The 18,150-nt window shown below is 43.8% G+C and overlaps 1 protein-coding gene across 1 annotated transcript in view; it reads left to right on the forward strand.

Moving 5' to 3' along the window:
* Positions 1 to 18,150, forward strand: part of LOC134340405 (receptor tyrosine-protein kinase erbB-4-like) — a 138,693-nt gene that overhangs the window by 73,286 nt on the left and 47,257 nt on the right. Inside the window, exons 5-9 of the mRNA XM_063037587.1 lie at positions 4,840 to 4,974; positions 6,227 to 6,292; positions 10,915 to 11,036; positions 12,487 to 12,628; positions 13,678 to 13,791. Of these exons, the coding sequence (XP_062893657.1) occupies positions 4,840 to 4,974; positions 6,227 to 6,292; positions 10,915 to 11,036; positions 12,487 to 12,628; positions 13,678 to 13,791 (579 nt within the window). The remainder of the gene's footprint in view (positions 1 to 4,839; positions 4,975 to 6,226; positions 6,293 to 10,914; positions 11,037 to 12,486; positions 12,629 to 13,677; positions 13,792 to 18,150) is intronic.

Consider the following 18,150-nt stretch of genomic DNA (forward strand, 5'->3'; position numbering starts at 1 on the left):
ATACCCTCAACTGCCAGAATCAGATTCAGACTTGCTTTATTGCCAGTATGTGAAGCATGCCAGTATTGATTGTGTTTCGGTGCCAAGCAAAAAACACAGGACAGCACCAAAACAGACAACACAATAGCAACCAACAATTTACAAGACAATAGTGCAAATAGCCATGAGCAGTCAACAATTAGCAGAACGGTCACATGCACGCATGTCTTAAATAAATGTGAACACATGAACAGACTCAATAATTATCAACAGAATGAGGAGAGCAGGAAAGAGCATTCAATGGATGCTGTGCAGGGACAGTTAGAGTATTACACCTGAGTGAATTTTGTTGAGAAGCTGGACAGCTACAAGAAAGAAACTTCAGAGATGATGTGTAGCCCTGGTGGTGATGGACTGGCAGCGTCTCCCTGATGGCAATTTGGCGAATAGGTGACTGTTAGGGTGGGTGGAGTCTGCAGTAAATTCTGCAGCTCTTTTCTTTGCTCTGGCAATGAACAGGTCTCCTAATATCAGTAATTTTCTCTAATGAGCGGCTCGCTGCAGTCTGGACCTGGAGAGTGAGGAGGCAGCGGAAATCGAGTGATAGAGATGGTCACAACACTGTCAATGATGACTGAATAAAAATTCATCAGGGCACACCCTGAGACGTTAAGTTTCCTAAGCTGGTGTAGGAAGGACAATCTCAGCTGGGCTTTCCTCGTGATGAGAGTAACGTGCTTGTCCCACTTCAATGTATTTATAGGTAATGGTAGACCCCAGGAGTTTGAATAACTCAACCACAGACACAGCCTGACCATTAATTTCCAAGGGGGACGGGGGAGGCAGGTAGGGGGTTGTCAGCAGAAGTCAATCCTCGTTTCCACTGTCTTGATAGCTTTAAGCTCCAAGTTATGACGAGCACATCATGCTGCACGACAGTCTACCTCCCTTTGGTAGCAGGTCATATTATTATTAGAGATGAGACTGGCTACAATCATATCATCCATGAACTTCAGGATTTTAATGGTTTGTCTGTGGAGGTACAGTCATCTGCATAAAATGAGAACTGGAGAGGTGAAAGAACAGAGCCCCGGGGAGAGCCTGTGCTTATAGACGTTGGATTGAACAAGCAGCTTTGCATACTGCTTCCTTCCTGTTAGGAAGTTTGTTATCCACTGACAGATACTGTGGGCTACAGCTAGGGTACAATCCACATCAAGTCCGCCAGTAAGGTTCTCTTTACATATGTCAGTGATGGAGCAGACCGTTGTCATTACTCCATCCTCCTGGGTAAAGTCACAGGGCAATGTGAGAAGATGATGTGTGTCTGTGTGAACAATACTGTATAGCATCTGGCAGGTTAATAAAATTAGATTAGCCTTATTTGTCACGCATACATCGAAACATACAGTGAAATGTGTTGTTTGTGTCAACAACCAACACAGTCTGAGGATGCGCTGGTGCAGCCCATGACTGTCACAGATTTTGTACACTGGACACAGTAATTACCAGGATGTTTCTTTTCGTTGAGCTTTATTTATTTATCACATGTACATTCGAACATCAAAACATACAGTGAAATGCGTCAAATCAACGAGGATTGTGCTGGGGGCAGCCCGCAAGTGTCGCCAGCCGCACTTCCAGTGCCAACATAGCGTGCCCACTCACCAACTCGTACGTCTTTGGGATGTGGAAGGAAACCGGAGCACCCGGAGGAAACCCGCATGGTCACGGGGAGAGAGCACAAGCTGCTTAGAGACAGCAGTGGGAATTGAACCTTGATCGCTATCACTGTAAAGCATTACGCTAACCGCTCTGCTCTCTTATTGGTGTTATTTTCAACTGTTAGTCTGAGCAGGTGCGTTGGGGGTCCCAGTCAAAGATAACAACAACTTTCAGTCATACAGAATGGCAAACATCTAGCAAGGGTGTCTGTAGGGATCGGGACAGAATTTAGGAAACACGTCACAAAAGAGTTCACGAGATCATTATCAAACCAAATAAAACATTTGATACTGAGTCACATAAGGAGATATTAGAAGAACAGGCAAGCAAAAGCTCAATCAGTGATGCAGGTATTGAGGGAAATCTAAGGATCGGAAGTGTGGATTAGGGAGGGAATTCCAGAGTTTGGGGACCAGGCAGTTGAAAGCATGGTTGCCAGTGGTGGAAAAACTAAATTGAATAAATCCCTTCATTAGGCCAAGATGTTGCTGCCTGCAGTTACAAATATCACTTCTGCGTGGTCATTCTCACAGGGTGGCCTCCTGTCTTGCATAAAGACAGTTTTAAATTAAATTCCATGACCAACTCACTGCAAAAAGCCTCTTATCCTTAGACTTCTACCTCAGCTGCCCCTCTCCCCCACACCCCCCCAGAGTTAATCAACTCCTGAGAACCATCTACAGCACATTATGTTATCAGTACAAAGATCACCATTTAAAAGACTGAAACAAAGGATTATCATATAAATGGTGGAAGGTAATGTTTACCTATTAAGTAGTAGTGTTAGTGTGTTTACAAAGATTGAGATCCCTGCACCCTGCATTTTCTTCACTTTAGGCTGGAGCTACTTTTTGCTTATGATGCATGGTTCTAGGATATTGCTCTGTTGCTTGAAAACCAGGCTGACTGGGCGCATCTAGAAGGTTTCCCACACACTTGTCCCCAGCCTGCTGTCCACTCCATGATCCCATTCACTAGAATTCTCTCCAAAACCATTTCACCTTGCTGTGGAGAAATAGGAGCAGAAGTAGGTCAATTGGCCTCTCGTCTGCTCTGTTATTCGGTAAGATCACACCTGATCCAATCTTGGTCTCAACACTTTTCCGCACATACACACATACTCCAACCAGAGGTTGCACTTAAATGGCACAGGATAAATATTGGCTTCAGGGCACTAGGGAGAATTATGTTACTCCTCTCCAAAATAGTGGCCATAGCATCTTCCGCATCCATTGGGTTTGACATCTCTTAAGTATTCCCTTTGGCCTGGATTTCTGTGTTTCAGTCTCTGCAGTAGGATTTCAATCCACACCTTCTAAATTCTGGTAAGAATGTAGCCCACTCAGCCACAGGTAGCGCTTAAATCTTAGAACATAGAACATAGAAATCTACAGCACATTACAGGCCCTTCGGCCCACAATGTTGTGCCAACCACATAACCTACTCTAAAGACTGCCGCAGAGAGCTCTTATTTCTCTACGCTCCATGTACCTAAAAGATCCTATTGTATCCGCTTTCACCACCGTCGCTGACAGCGCATTCCATGCACCCACCAATCGCTGTGTGAAAAACTTTCCCCTGATATCCCCTCAGCACCTATTTTCAAGCACCTTAAAACTATGCCCCCTCGTGTTAGCCATTTCAGCCCTGGGAAAAAGCCTCTGACTGTCCACACGATTAATGCCTCTCATCATCTTATACACCTCTACCAGGACACCTCTCGTCCTTCGTCGCTCCAAGGAGAAAAGGTCAAATTCACGCAACCTATTCTTATAAGGCATGCTCTCCAATCCGGACAACATCCTAGTAATTCCCCTCTGCACTCTCTCTATAGTATCTACATCCTTCCTGTAGTGAGGTGACCAGAACGGAACACATTACTCCAAATGGGATCTAACTAAGGTCTTATATAGCTGTAATATTACCTCACAGTTCTTGAACTCAGTTCCACGGTTGATGAATGCCAACACACCATATGCCTTCTTAACAACACTATCAACCATCAGCTTTGAGTGTCCAATGGACACGGACCCCAAGATCTCTCAGATCCTCCACACTACCAAGAGTTTTGCCCTTCTGTCTTCAAGTTTGACCTATTGAAATGAACCACTTCACACTTATCTGGTTTGAACTCCATCTGCCACTTCTCAGCCCAGTTCTGTATCCTATCAATGTCCTGCTGTAACCTCTGACAACCCTCCAGATGATCCACAACACCTCCAACCTTTGTGTCATCAACAAATTTACTAACCCATCCATCCACTTCCTCATCCAGGTCACTTATAAAAATCACAAAGAGGAGGGGTCCTAGAACAGATCCCTGAGGCACACCACTGGTCACCGGCCTCCATGCAGGATATGAACCATTTACAACCACCCTTTGCCTTCTGTGGGCAAGCCAGTTCTGGATCCACAAAGCAATGTCCCCTTGGATCCCATGCCTCCATGAAGGAACCTTGCATGGGGAGCCTTATCTTAATCAGGACTATGAGCCTTGGCTAGCTATCTTTTCCTTTCTGTTGCTCAGCATTCCTGAAACCCAATCTTGAGATCAAGCAAATAACTGAGTCTGTGGCTTTGCTTGTCCATAGGACTGTCTGTAACACATTTTTGTAACCTAGAGTGAAATTAGGGAAGTCTCCATATGCGCCTATTGAAATACCCAACAATATCATGTGCACTCACACTTTGAGAGGCTTGATTAGATGTGGATATTGGCCGTGGTGCATGATTCTTTTAACCACAAAGGTCTCAATGGCAGATATTTATTTTCTTCTAGCCAGGTAAAGAACACTGAAGGAAGAACATGTTCACCATCAAATAAAGGAATATTGTGAGAAAGTTTGTTGATTTGGAAGACTGATAGCTGAAATAGAATGGTATTTTAGATATTTCAAGAATAATCTTCCAACATAAAGAACATCTGTAGTCTATATAAACTGTGATCCAATTGCAGTACTTTGAGCTGAGGTTTTACTAGAATTTGGCAACTTTTGTGCTCATACTCCAAGCAATGCTCATTCCCTGCATTAGCCCCAAAATAAAATTTTCTCTTGCATCTCCTTGGACTTTCAACAATCGTTATTTCATTTCTTTACTTATACTATTCCACTTGTTTTTTTTTGTGCTCTGCAGAGATTCTGGTGGGAGGTGTATATCTGGAATCCAACAAGTTTCTGTGCCACGCGCAGTCAATTGATTGGGCTGACATCCTACACAACCCAAAGGAGAGAATGGACTTCAATGAGACAAAGCATGCCATCAAAGGCTGTGAGTACTACACCCAAACAGCTAGGAGTAGCAACTTTGGAATCTGCGCTTTTATAAACTTGCACGATAAGTTGGTCTTGATTTTTATTCATATCTGTGTTTCACTTAAGGTTAGCATTTATTGCCAATCAGTAACTCCCTTCGAGGTACTCATGGTAATGCTGGGGGAGGGAGTTCCAGAGTTTAGACTCAGCAGTGATGAAGGACCAGTGACATATTTCCAAGTAAAGATGTTGTGTGACTTGAAGAGGAATTTATTTATTTAGTCGTCATCTTGCCAGGTGCTTGCAGGAATATCACAGGCATTCAGCATCAGATAAGCAACATTCACAAATTAAACATATATTAAACATAAATGCAAAGTTTTCACAAGAAAACATAATTAGTGCAAAGTGGTCATAGTGTTGCTAAACTGTAGTGATAAGGGTTTTACCAGTTGGTTCAAGGACCGAATGGAGGGAAATAGCTGGTCTTGAACTTGGTGTATGGAATTTCGGGCTTCTGCCCCATGGTAAATGAAAAGATGCATAACCCCGAACCTGCAAGTGGTGCTTTTCCATGTACCTGTTGTTCTTACCTGAAGTGCTGGAGTCATGGGTTTGGGAATGTTGTAGCAGCAGCTATGGTAAGCGACTGCAGTGCACTTTCTGTAGATGGTACACCCTGCAGCCACTGTCCACTGGTGGTGCAGGGATGACTGTTGAAGGTGGAGGTTGAGGTTCCATTCAGGCAGGTTATGTCCTGGAAGGTGTGGAATTTCTTCAGAATTGAAGATATACTCATCCAGGCAAGTGAGAAGTATTCCATCACTTTCATGACTTGGGACTTGCAGATGGAGGATTTTGTTTAAACCTGATGTTCAACTCACTAAAGTCTGTGCTGGGGAGCTTTTGACAATCTCCTTATGTGTTTTCTGCTTCTCTTCATCTCCATCCCTCTCAGGGGCATTGAATCAAGCTTAACTGCTAGTTCAGATCCCTCCCATTTAATCTGGTCCTGGCAAATCTCATAGCTAATAACAAAGCCAGGTGTGGCAGCAGCTCCAGCACAGACATGATGGATGGAATGGCCTCCTCCTTTACAGAAACATTCTTTGCAGAAGAAAGCCAGGTCCAAAATTAAATGTGCATGGCTGGTTTAGTTTGTTCATCTGTCCCTTAATCGCTCAATTTCCAATTTATCATTATAATGTCATTGACTCTTAGGGCTATGTGTTTATGATTTATAATGATGATTATTTCCTGCTTTTCAGGTTCCCAGTGTCATCCATCTTGTAAAGGACATTGCTGGGGCCCGAGTGAGTTTGACTGTCAGATCTGTAAGTAATTGTTACTGCGAAGTGCATTGTTAATGAATTGCATGTGAGACAGAGAAAATATGCAGAGGAGTGCACCGTGATTCACCTATACTTTAAAAAAGAGACGTGCGTGAGCTCTGTTCGGCCGTGCAGAGGAACTGGTGTGAATCCTTGCTCTCAGCTGGAGCTCCCGCAACAATTAATCATCCAGTGCCTGGTGTGGAGGGTCAGCATATAGGGGCTGGTGCTGGGGTCCTTCTGCTTAGCAGTAAGGTGTCTCAGCAGCGAGGTCTGGAAGCACCTGCTCTAGGTCTTGACAAAGCACCTGGATCCTACATCCTCCCTCATCATCTCCCATCGGGTGTGATGGAAAGCTGGTGATTCCCACTCTCTTTGCCTGTGAGGTTTCTCTATGGTAACAAGCTGCATGGTGCTGGCTGGCTATTGCCTTAATATTGAACTTAAAAGTTTCAGGTAAAATCTCAGCTTCCCACGCACTTTTTCCAGTTATGTACCTGGGCCTTTCTTTTTCAATTTACCTTAATATTCTTTTGTCCAATTGCCATTTTTCAAGCAATTGTTGGCAACTTTGGTTTGCACCCTATCACAGATATTCCCTCTGTCCCTCTATCCTTCCTCCTCTCTGCAACTTAAAACATGTTTGTTTTCTCACTTTTCCGTTTCTTATGGGTCTTCGAACTGAGGTATTGATCCTTTCTCTCTCCTTGCTAATGCTGCCCAATCTCTTGAGTGTTTCAAGCATCATGTTTTTAGCACAGACTTATCTAGAGTACAGTCCCATCATGTGCATGTGGCAGTGGATCATTCTTTTAGTTCCTCTGTTCATATGGATCATCTAGCTTGATCTGAGGTTCCGTTAGCAACTTACTTACCTACTACCCATTGTGCTGTTGGCGTTTAGAGCAACAATGAAGGTCCTCGATCTCTGGCAGTGTTCAGGGCTTCCTTCATCGTGTCAGTAGTTTCCTCTCGGTTTTCACTGCCGTTAGTCATGCAAGTCCCAGGTGGAAACTCAGGAATACTGTCACACTCAGAGGTAGAAGGATTCTTCGTCGCTATTTCCATAACAATTTTGTTTGACCAGTCAGAGTTGTTAGCCCTGAGCTGAACCCCTGAACCTGGAGGACCGGTGGACCACTCTTAGTCTGGTCTCTACCCTTTCACCTGTTTGGTGTAGGTGACCCTACCAAGAGCCAAAGCATAAAGGCCTAACTCCAGCCAGCATAGCTCTCTGGGTCATTGAGGTATGCACGCCTTCAAACCATGACAAGGTTGTGGTCCTCTTGGAGGTCTGTTAGCAAAATGTTGTTTCAGTCAGACAAGCCAACACACAGTATTTCCTAGGAAGCAGTTGGTATTGGTGGGTGAAATGGCAGCTATCATCATTTGGCTAGCTGACACAAGCAGTGTGCCTTGGATTAAAACCATTCAATATTGAAGTGATTTACACACAATTTCTCACTATGAATGGGAGTTGTATTTAAAAACATGCCAAATCCTTTCAGACACACAAAACTCCAAGTAGTTATAGATTGTCTATAAATTAGTGTCAATTTGAACTGAATTGGCAGGTTGTGATTGCTTTATTCCAAGATTTGAAAGTACCTTCTGTATTCATGTGTGATTTTCCAGACCGGTGAAGTGTCACCAGGTCAGGGATGTACTTTCTGGATTAGTTGTTTCACTGAAGACCTGATTGAATTGTTGATTGGGGTAAAATAAAACTGCCGGAGAAGCAAAAAGTTTGCTTGGTGTCCCGGCTAGCATTGCTTTAAGCAGTCCCACTCACCAAAGATTAAGTGATAGGTTCGGGAGTAGACCATTCACACCCTTGAGCCTGCTTCACTATTCAGATGTTATTTATTTTATTTCGGGATACAGCGTGGAACAGGCCCTTCCGGCCCACTGAGCTGCGCTGCCCAGCAGCCCACCGATTTAACCCCAGCCTAATCGCAGCACAATTTACAATGACCAATTGACCGACTAACCAGTACATCTTTGGACTGTGGGAGGAAACCAGAGCACCCGGAGGTAACCCACCCTCATGTGGGAAGGAATGTACAAAGTTGCTTACAGACAATGGCGGGATTGAACTCCGCACGCCAATGCCCCAAGCTGTAATAGTGTCATGCTAACCGCTACGCCAGTATGATTGCAGTGGATCCTCTAACTTCAACCCATTTTTCCAATATCCCTCTGAATTATGATTATGAAGACCTGCAGTCCTCTTTCATTGTCATTTAGTAATGCATGCATTAAGAAATGATACATTATTTCCTCCGGTGTGATAACACAAAACACAGGACAAACCAAGACTAAAAAAACTGACAAAACCACATAATTATAACATATAGTTTCAAACAGTGTAACAATACCATAACTTGATGAAGAAGTCCGTGAGCACAGTAAAGTTCGAAGTTTCTCAAATGTCCCACATCTCACGCAGACGGGAGAAGGAAGAAAAACTCTCCCTGCCATGCTGACCACAATCTGTCTCTGAGTTATCCGAAAACTTCGAGCTCTGATCAGCTCTCTGACACCGAGTACTGAGTGCCATCTCTGTCCGAACAATTTGACCTCCTTCTCGGTCGCCAAAAGCAGGCAAGGCCGGGGATTTTGAGGCCTACCCTCCGAAAGATTCCCGATCACGCAGTAACAACAGCAGTGAACGGGCGTTTCAGAAATTTCTCCAGATGTTCCTCTGTGCTTTCACGTCCATTCTCCATCAAATCAGAATTGTCCACGGCCCCCATTTTAACAGATACAATATCATTTTCACCGGAGAGCTGCGCACGCATGGCCCGCTGCCATCTTCTCCTCCCGCCATGAATTTCATGGAGTTCTAAAATCTCTGAATCTCGGCCATGAATGCTCGGTAACTGAGTCTGGAATTGGTTTATTATTGTCCCATGTACCAGGATACAGTGAAAAGCTCATTTTGTATACTGTTTGTACAGATCAAATCATTACACAGTGCATCGAGGTAGAACGCAGTAAAGCAATAACAGAATGCAGAATAAAGTGTAACGGCTACAGAGATGGTGCACTGCAGGCACTTTCAGTGTGCAAGATCATAATGAGGTAGACTGTGAGGTTGAGTCCAGCTTATTGTACTAAAGAACTATTTAGTCATAGTCATACTTTATTGATCCCGGGGGAAACTGGTTTTCATTACATTTGCACCATAAATAATTAAATAGTAATAAAACCATAAATAGTTAAATAGTAATATGTAAATTATGCCAGGAATTAAGTCCAGGACCAGCCTATTGGCTCAGGGTGTCTGACCCTCCAAGGGAGGAGTTGTAAAGTTTGATGGCCACAGACAGGAATGACTTCCTATGACGCTCTGTGTTGCATCTCGGTGGAATGAGTCTCTGGCTGAATGTACTCCTGTGCCCAACCAGTATATTATGTAGTGGATGGGAGACATTGTCCAAGATGGCATGCAACTTGGACAGCATCCTCTTTTCAGACACCACCGTCGGAGAGTCCAGTTCCATCCCCACAACATCACTGGCCTTATGAATGAGTTTGTTGATTCTGTTGGTGTCTGTCACCCTCAGCCTGCTGCCCCAGCACACAACAGCAAACATGATAGCACTGGCCACCACAGACTCGTAGAACATCCTCAGCATCGTCCGGCAGATGTTAAAGGACCTCAGTCTCCCGATACCTGACCTAAATCTAAATCGTGATCCCAAGGATGTGTTTAAGAAGTGAGAAAATAAAAAAAGCTATTTTTTGAACTTGATTGGATCTAACATTAATCTGGAATTTATTGCCCTTCCAAAAGATGCATACTTGGCTCTCCTATAGGTTAATTGGTTCACGCTGCAATGGTTGACCCTTACAGGCCAGCTCACTGAATCAGAATCAGGTTTATTATCACTGACATATACTCGGTGGCCACTTTATTAGGTACATCTGCTCATTAACGCAAATCTCCAATTAGTCAATCATTTTGCAGTCACTCAATGCATAAAAGCATGCAGACATGGTCAAGAAGTTCAGTTGTCATTCAGACCAGACATTGGAATTGGGGAAGAAATGTGATCTGAGTGACTTTGAACATGGAATGACTGTTGGTGCCAGACGGGGTGGTTTGCATATTTCAGATTGCTGATCTCCTGGGATTTTCTCACACAACAGTCTCTAGAGTTTACAAAGGATGGGGCAAAAACCACACAAAAAACATCCAGTGTGTGCAAATGAGAAACAATAATTTTGAGAGGCTGTTTCCTCAAGGTGGCGAGTTCACAACTGGGAGGACAGTGTATTAAGGTGAGGTGCTGCCCATTTCAGATGTAAATGAGAATTTTCTTCACCCTTTGCGTCTCTGCCCCTGAGGGCTTGGTTGTTGAGAACACTCAGGTTATTTACATATTTTTGAACATGAGAATCAGCTAAGAAGGTAGGTCAATGACTAGCAGAGCAGGATTGAGGAGCTGAATAACCAATTCCTGCCCACGCATTTGAAAGATGTTCACTTGCGTGAACCGAAGTACATGTGCCTCCCCTGGGGACCTGAGCAGGAATCAATGCTGTCAGGGAAACGATGAAGGAGCGCAAAAGCTGCAATGATTCTGACTTTACTCTCCTTTTTTCTTCCCCCCCACCAGTGACTAAATCAGTGTGTGCTCCTCAGTGTAATGGCCGATGCTTTGGACAACACAACCCGAGCGAGTGCTGCCACAGCGAGTGTGCTGGGGGCTGCTCCGGCCCCAAAGATACCAACTGCTTCGTAAGTCCTTTTGTGTGAGGGAGAGTGTCTGAGATGTCGAAGTGTTGGGATGGACTCTAGATCATGGTCTCTGGGGACTTTGCTATTGCTTGCATGGTGCGTGGTGAGGGTTTGATGCTTTAGCTGGAGCCAGTGAGGGGAGGGGATGGGTTGATGCCTTTCCTGCTGCTCGTGTGCGGGGGGGGATTGCGGTTCTAATGTTTTCTGTCCTTTATTCTTTGGGGTTTTTCTTCTGTTTCGTGGATGTCTGTGGAGAGTAAGAATTTCAGGTTGTATATTATGTACATTCTCTGATATTAAATTGAACCATTGAAATTCTGGCTTTGCAAAAGTGACTACAATTCCAGAGCACACTGCTGGTCATGAAGCACTAAGCTCACTTTAGAATCTGGAGTCCTCATTTTCATAATGTGAATTCTGATACAAAAGAAAAGCCTGCGCTGAAAATTGGAAAATGTTGGAGAAACAGTTCAGCAATATCTGTGGGGAGAGAGAAATTGAGTTAATGTATCAGGTCAGTTTGAAACATGAACCCTGCTTTATTTTTCCTGTCTATCTGAATGCCAGGCAATTTTGGGTAACGGATCCCGACGCTCACTGCCGATAGAAAATCTTTCTGAAGCAGGGATTGACAGAGTGAGTCCCAAAGAGTGAAGTAAGCACCAAGAGACAGTATGACAGTGAGCAAAGATCTAATGAGGACTGCTGGCATGGAAGCAGCTGGCTTGGGTGGGGTCCGAAGAGACATAGTGTGAGCAACTGTGAGTGGAAATATGTGAAGGCTTTGGAGAAAGTGCGGAAGAGATTTGTTAGGATCATTCTGGGGATGAAGGACTTTGGTAATCTGGATGCACTGAAGAGGCTGGGGTTGCCCTCCTTGGAACCAGAAATGTGTGAGTAGATCTGAAGAGGACAAAGAGAAGCAATTCCCATTGACAGAAGGAGTGAAGAACAAGACGTCACAGAATGAAGGTGATTAGGAGAAGGATGGAAAGTGACATGAGGGGAAACTAGAAAGTGGTTATGGTTTAGAATGCACTGCCAGGGTAGTAGTTTATCAATCCAAAGTAAGCTAGGTATCTATCGAAAAGGAAAGAATTGATAGAGAGAACAGAGGGGTGGAGCTAGCTTTATTGCTCTTCCACAAAGTCAGTATTGTCTCAATAGATGGAATGGCTGTGTTGAAACCACTTTGTGATTTTGTGACTCATAGAAGAATGAAAATAGCTAAAACTGAGCATGTGATGGTGGCTGAAGAAGAGGAAGGGTAACGGAGCTTTATGAAGTGAGTGGGGCTGGCTGATGGTGAAGAACCTTTGCAGGGAGCAACAGATGGCAGGAACATGTCCAAGAGCAGTGGGAGCCAGCAGTGTACCCAAGCATCAGAGTGCAAATGGGCAATTTTTTAATGCTATTCTGATTGTTCCCAATGATGGTTCTGTTCCCACAGGCTTGCAAACGCTTCAATGACAGTAACGCTTGTGTTCCAGTCTGTCCACAACCATTAATTTACAACAAGCAGTCCTATCAGCTGGAGCGCAACCCTGACACCAAGTACATGTACGGATCTTTCTGCGTGAAGAGCTGCCCTGGTAAGTACATTGAAGTTGCCGTGAAATGTCTCCCACTCTCTGATCCCTGGGAACTGCACCGTCATCAGGAGGTGTTGCACAACGATCTGAGATGTGCATGTCCAGCTGTTGGACAACGTAAGCTATTGATGGCTTCCTCACAGAGAGAACATGGTGTCCCTTATTTTTCCTTTACCCCTGCCATAACCAAGTGTTATACCTGCCCCTCTCTCTTCCACCGAAGTTGTGTCCAGGCAATTGGCTAACTCAACAGAAGGGCATGGAAACTGCAACTTTCTGATCTGACCTTGTGAGTTTTGTTCCTGCTAATGCTTGCAATCAATACCCATAAAGAGTGGCAGAGAAGTTTCATAGAAACTGTGGTATAGGAGGAACCATTTAGCTCATAATGCCTGGACCAGGCTGTTTACAGAGAATATTCCCACTCTTTTGCTCTTTCTTCTGAGAGCTCCTGTTGAATTTGCTGTGACTGTCCTTTTTGGCAAAGGGTCAAGGATCACAGCAGCATAGTAAGTTTAAAAAAATAATTCCCCACACCTCTCTGCAGGTTGTATAAATGATTCTCTAAAACGGTGAACGCCATCATGCTAGTGAAAAGTGTCATATTTCCACGTCTGCAGGACACATAAAGCTAACTGCCAGTTTTATACCTCAGTGGTGTTCGGTTTCTGTCACAGCCAGTGACAGTCAATTCAGAGTTGCACAGTTTATGAGCCAATTCCTGCAAATCACTGAGCCCATGAGGCAGAGCATGAAAAAGGTAAGAAATCGGGGCAGGAGTAGGTCATTTGGCCTCTCAGACTGTTCTACCATTCATCAAGATTATGGCCAATCTTCTCTCCTTTTCCTGTTTCCTTGATTTCTTAAATATATAGAAATCTGTTGAATTACTTCAATAACTAGGCCTCCATGGCCTTTTGATGCAGAGAATTCCATAGATTCTCCACTCTCTGGGTGAAGAAAACTGTCCTCATCCTTATCCTGAACGATGAATCCTTTATTTTGGGACTGTTTTCAGGGCCATCCTCTGTTTTTGTTTAACCTTGCAGCAAACTTCATCGTGGACCAGAGCTCATGTGTCCGTATCTGTCCCAGTGGCAAGACAGAGGTCGAGAAAAACGGGGTAAAGATGTGTGAGCCGTGTCATGGCCTGTGCCCTAAAGGTGAGCGCGCAAGAGCTCAGACTCCTCCTGTTCCTCAGCAGGTTGCCTGGGCAACAGATACAATTTTTATTGTAATGTTAATTGTAAGGCGGGAGGCAAGCAAAAAGGGGAAAAAAAATCAGCTGGTGGCTGATTGGAGCAGAGTTCCTGTTCCTGGAATTACGCCAGTGTTTGTTAGTTTCTTGTGAATGTAGCTATCTTAAACCCACATTGTGAGCACCGAGAGCCATTTCACTCTGTCCAGTGATGTTTTGAGCACCTCTGTGCTACCCTGCTTGTGTTTAATCTTGTCAAGCACATTGCATTTGTGCACAAGAAGCCCGAGCCAATGGCTTGTTGTCTGTGATTCACCTTGCCCTTGGTGGCAAGTTTGGTTTGGGAGCATGGTTTTCATTGGACCTGTGGTCAAATTTTCTGTTCCTCAAGTCAGGGTTCTCCGAACATCACTACCTCTGTTTCTCTATTGCAATGGATCAGCAAATTTGCAGGTAACACCAAGATTGGGGGCATAGTGGACAGTGAGGAAGGCTGTCAAAGCTTGCAGCGGGATCTGGACCAGCTGGAAAATGGGCTGAAAAGTAGTAGATAGAATTTAATGTAGACAAGTAAGAGATATTGCACTTTGGGAAGACAGACCAGGGTAGGTCTTACACAGTGAATGGTAGGACACTGAGGAGTGTGGTAGAACAGAGGGATAATTCCTTGAAAGTGGCATCACAGGTGGATAGGGTCGTAAAGAAAGCTCTTGGCACATTGGCCTTCATAAATCAAACTATTGTGTGCAGAGATTGGGATGTTATGTTGAAGTTGTATAAGGCATTGGTGAGGCCTAATTTGGAGTATTGTGTCCAGTTCTGGTCACCTACCTACAGGAAAGGTATCAATAAGATTGAAAGAGTGCAGAGAAAATTTACCAGGATGTTGCTGGAACTTTTGGACGTGAGTTATAGGGAAAGGTTGAATAGGTTAGAACCTTATTCCCTGTAGCATAGAAGAACAAGGGGAGATTTGATTGAGGTGTGCAAAATTATGAGGGGTATAGATAGATTAAATGCAAGCAGGATTTTTCCACTGAGGTAGGGTGAAACTCAAACTAAGGGTCATAGGTTAGTGGTGAAAAGTGAAATATTTAAGGTAAGTCTGAAGGGGAACTTCACTCGGAGGGTGGTGCGTTGAGAACAAGCTGCCGGCGGAGGTGGTGGATGTAGGTTTGATTGCAGCATTTGAGAGAAGTTTGGATAATTACATGGATGGGAGGGGTACGGAGGCCTATGGTTCGGGTACAGGTTAGCAGGACTAGACAGACTAACAGTTCGGCATAGACTGAAGGGCCTTTTTCTGTGCTGGAGTACTCTATGACTGAAGGCTTTCAGCCAGCAGATTGAGACAGGCTTTTGGTGGGGCAAGGACAGGCACAGGTTTGACACTGGACGGTCACACTTCTAAACACTTGGTGCCAGAGCTAATATGGAAAATCAGCACCTACTTAAAGTGCCAGAGCAAAAGAGAAATAGATGTTTCATTTGAGATTATGTACCCAGTTATTTGAAAATCCACCAGTTTTTACGAGACAGTTGGCATGAATGTTCATGTGGCTCGGAGAACTGCTATTATGATTCAGAGTCAGGAAGCTGTTTCCTGGACACAGATATCTGGACCGACATTCAGTGTGAATACTGAGGGAATGCTGCATTATTGAAGGTGCTGTCTTCGAGCTGACTAATGAAATCATATTTGTCCACCTCAGGGTATTCATAAGAGATTTCTCTCTGGTAGCCTGGTCCCAATATTTACCCTGAAGGAACCTCACTAAAACAGGCCAGTTGTTTGTGTACATGTTCTGTTTGTAGAATTTTGCTATGCACAATTTGGCTGCTGTGTTTCCCACATTACACTTCAAAGGATGGCTGTGAGGTTGTGAAAGATGCAACACTTCCTTTTGCCTTTTTCCTTTACTGCTGCCATTGTGCATCATTTTCCTCAGGGAAGATCAAGCTGGCAGTAGTTTAGCAAAGCTGGCCTTGTATTTGCAGGAACCTTCAGTTCCTAGTGTTTCCTCATTTGTAAGTCCATAGCCAGGCATTATGTTCATGGTTCTGTGCCTTGTCAGATACAGTGGTGGGAACGGCTATATTACTAGATTAGCAATAGAGACTTGAGTTCAAATCCCACAATGGCATGCGTGGAATTGGGTATTGGTGTTGGTTTATTATTGTCCCATGTACCAAGATACAGTGAAAATCTTGTCCTGCAATCTGTTTCTACAAATCAAATCATTACACAGTGCATTGAGGTAGAATGAGGTAAAACAATAACAATACAGAATAAGGTGTAAAAACTACCGAAAGAGTGCAGTGCAGGTAGACAATAAAGTGTAAGATCATAACGAGGTAGATTATGAGGCTAAGAGCCTATCTTATCGTATCAGAGGTCAGTTCAAGAGTCTGATAACAGTGGGGTGGAAGCTGCCCGTGAGCCTGGTGGTACATGTTTTCAGGCTTTTGTATCGTGTGCCTGGTGGGGGAGGGGAGACTAGAGAATGTCTGGGGTGTTTGAGATCTTTGATTATGCTGGCTGCTTTACTGAGACAGTGAGTAGTACAGACTGAGTTTATAGAGGGGAGGCTGGTTCCTGCAACGTGCTGAGCTGTGTCCACATCTCTCTGCAGTTTCTTGCAGCCATGTGCAGAGCAGTTGCATTATGAACGAATCTCAGAGTAGTATGTAGTGACATATGCACTTTGATAATAAATTTATCTTGAACTTTGAAAGCGTTATGCATCCAGACACAAAATTCAGATATTAATCCTGAATTACTTGATGATCACAAAATTACTAGATTGTTGTAAATCCGGTGAGGAGATTTGCCACTCTTACCAAGACAAATCTGTATGTGACTCAGGCTCACCAGATATTGGCTGACTCTGAAATGGCCCAGTACACCACTCAGTTAAACGTTGCATTTGCATTTCCAATGAAAAAAATAAGTAGAGTCTTGTTAGGCTGCTGTTCACTAACTGCATTGAGGGGTCCAGCCTTCAGTTGGGGCCAGCTAGGTCCTAATTCTTCTTTCTGAAGAGTTATTGGGTTTTGCCAGAAGCCATGTCAAACTATTTTGTAAGAAAAGTATTACCATATGGGGTACTATTTGTATTTTTTTCAAGTCTGCTGTCAATACAGATAATGGTTCTTAAGGTCAGCATGCAGCCAAAAATGAACAGATTGTCTTGTGAGGAAAGGTTATAGAGAAGCCAGGTTTGTACCAGAGTTTAGAAGTGTAAGAAGGGACTAGATTGAAATATAAGAGATTATGGGGTGTCATGGTGGGGTGGACATGGAGAGGAGCGTAGAACATCGAACATTACAGCACAGTACAGGCCCCTCAGCTCACAATGGTGTGCCAACCTTTTAACCTACTTCACGATAAATCGAACCCTTTCCTCCCACATAGCCCTGCATTTTTCTTTCATACAACCACTTTTTGTATAAAAATCTTACCTCTGAAGCCTACTCTATATGTTCCTTCAAACACCTTAAACTTATGCCCCCTCGTATTAGCCATTTCCAGCCTGGGGAAAGGTCTCTAGATGTCCACTCAGTTTATGCCTCTTATCATCTTGTACATCTCTATCAGGTCACCTCTTATCCTCCTTTGCTCCAAAGAGGAACGACCTAGCTTGCTTAACCTTTCTTCATAAGACATGCATCCAGGCAGCGTCCTAGTAAATCTCCTCTGCACCCAGTGAAAGAGAGGAGAAAAAAACTTCTTCAAAGTTGGCATCTGTACAATACTACAAAGCTAGGAATATGATGTTGGGTGGAAGGAAGAAAATTGACTGACTCACCATTCTTCGCAGTTATGGGAAAGAATAATCAGGATGGATGCCATTCTAGGATTGGCAGAGAGACACTGCTAATCCAAGGATTGATGAGAAAGACAGAGTTGTATTATAGAACTGGGCACGGACTGTTCGTGCTGGAGATGAGGGAGGCCATGAGTATTATAACCTCAGGAGTGGACTTAGATGCTTAGAAACAAGATAAGAGATTAGTGTTTGCTGTTTAACCTAATTTTGATGTTTACATTTGGAAAAATGGGGCAATGATTACTCGAGAATGCAATGTTCGATATGGATTCTTTGCATCCTACGAAATCCATTTGCTAATGTTCTAAATGGGAGGAAATTTGCCAAGTTCTTACCTAGTCTGGTCTATGTCTGTCTTTAGATCCAACTATCTTGACTATTAACTGCCTTCTCTGTTCAGAGAAATTCAGAAGGAACAATAAATACTGGCACTGCTAGTAACACCTACATCCTGTGAATGGATATTTTACAAATATTATTTGCAAAGTGTGCCG

The sequence above is a fragment of the Mobula hypostoma genome, chromosome X1, assembly GCF_963921235.1.
Source record: "Mobula hypostoma chromosome X1, sMobHyp1.1, whole genome shotgun sequence".
Taxonomy (NCBI): Eukaryota; Metazoa; Chordata; class Chondrichthyes; order Myliobatiformes; family Myliobatidae; genus Mobula; species Mobula hypostoma.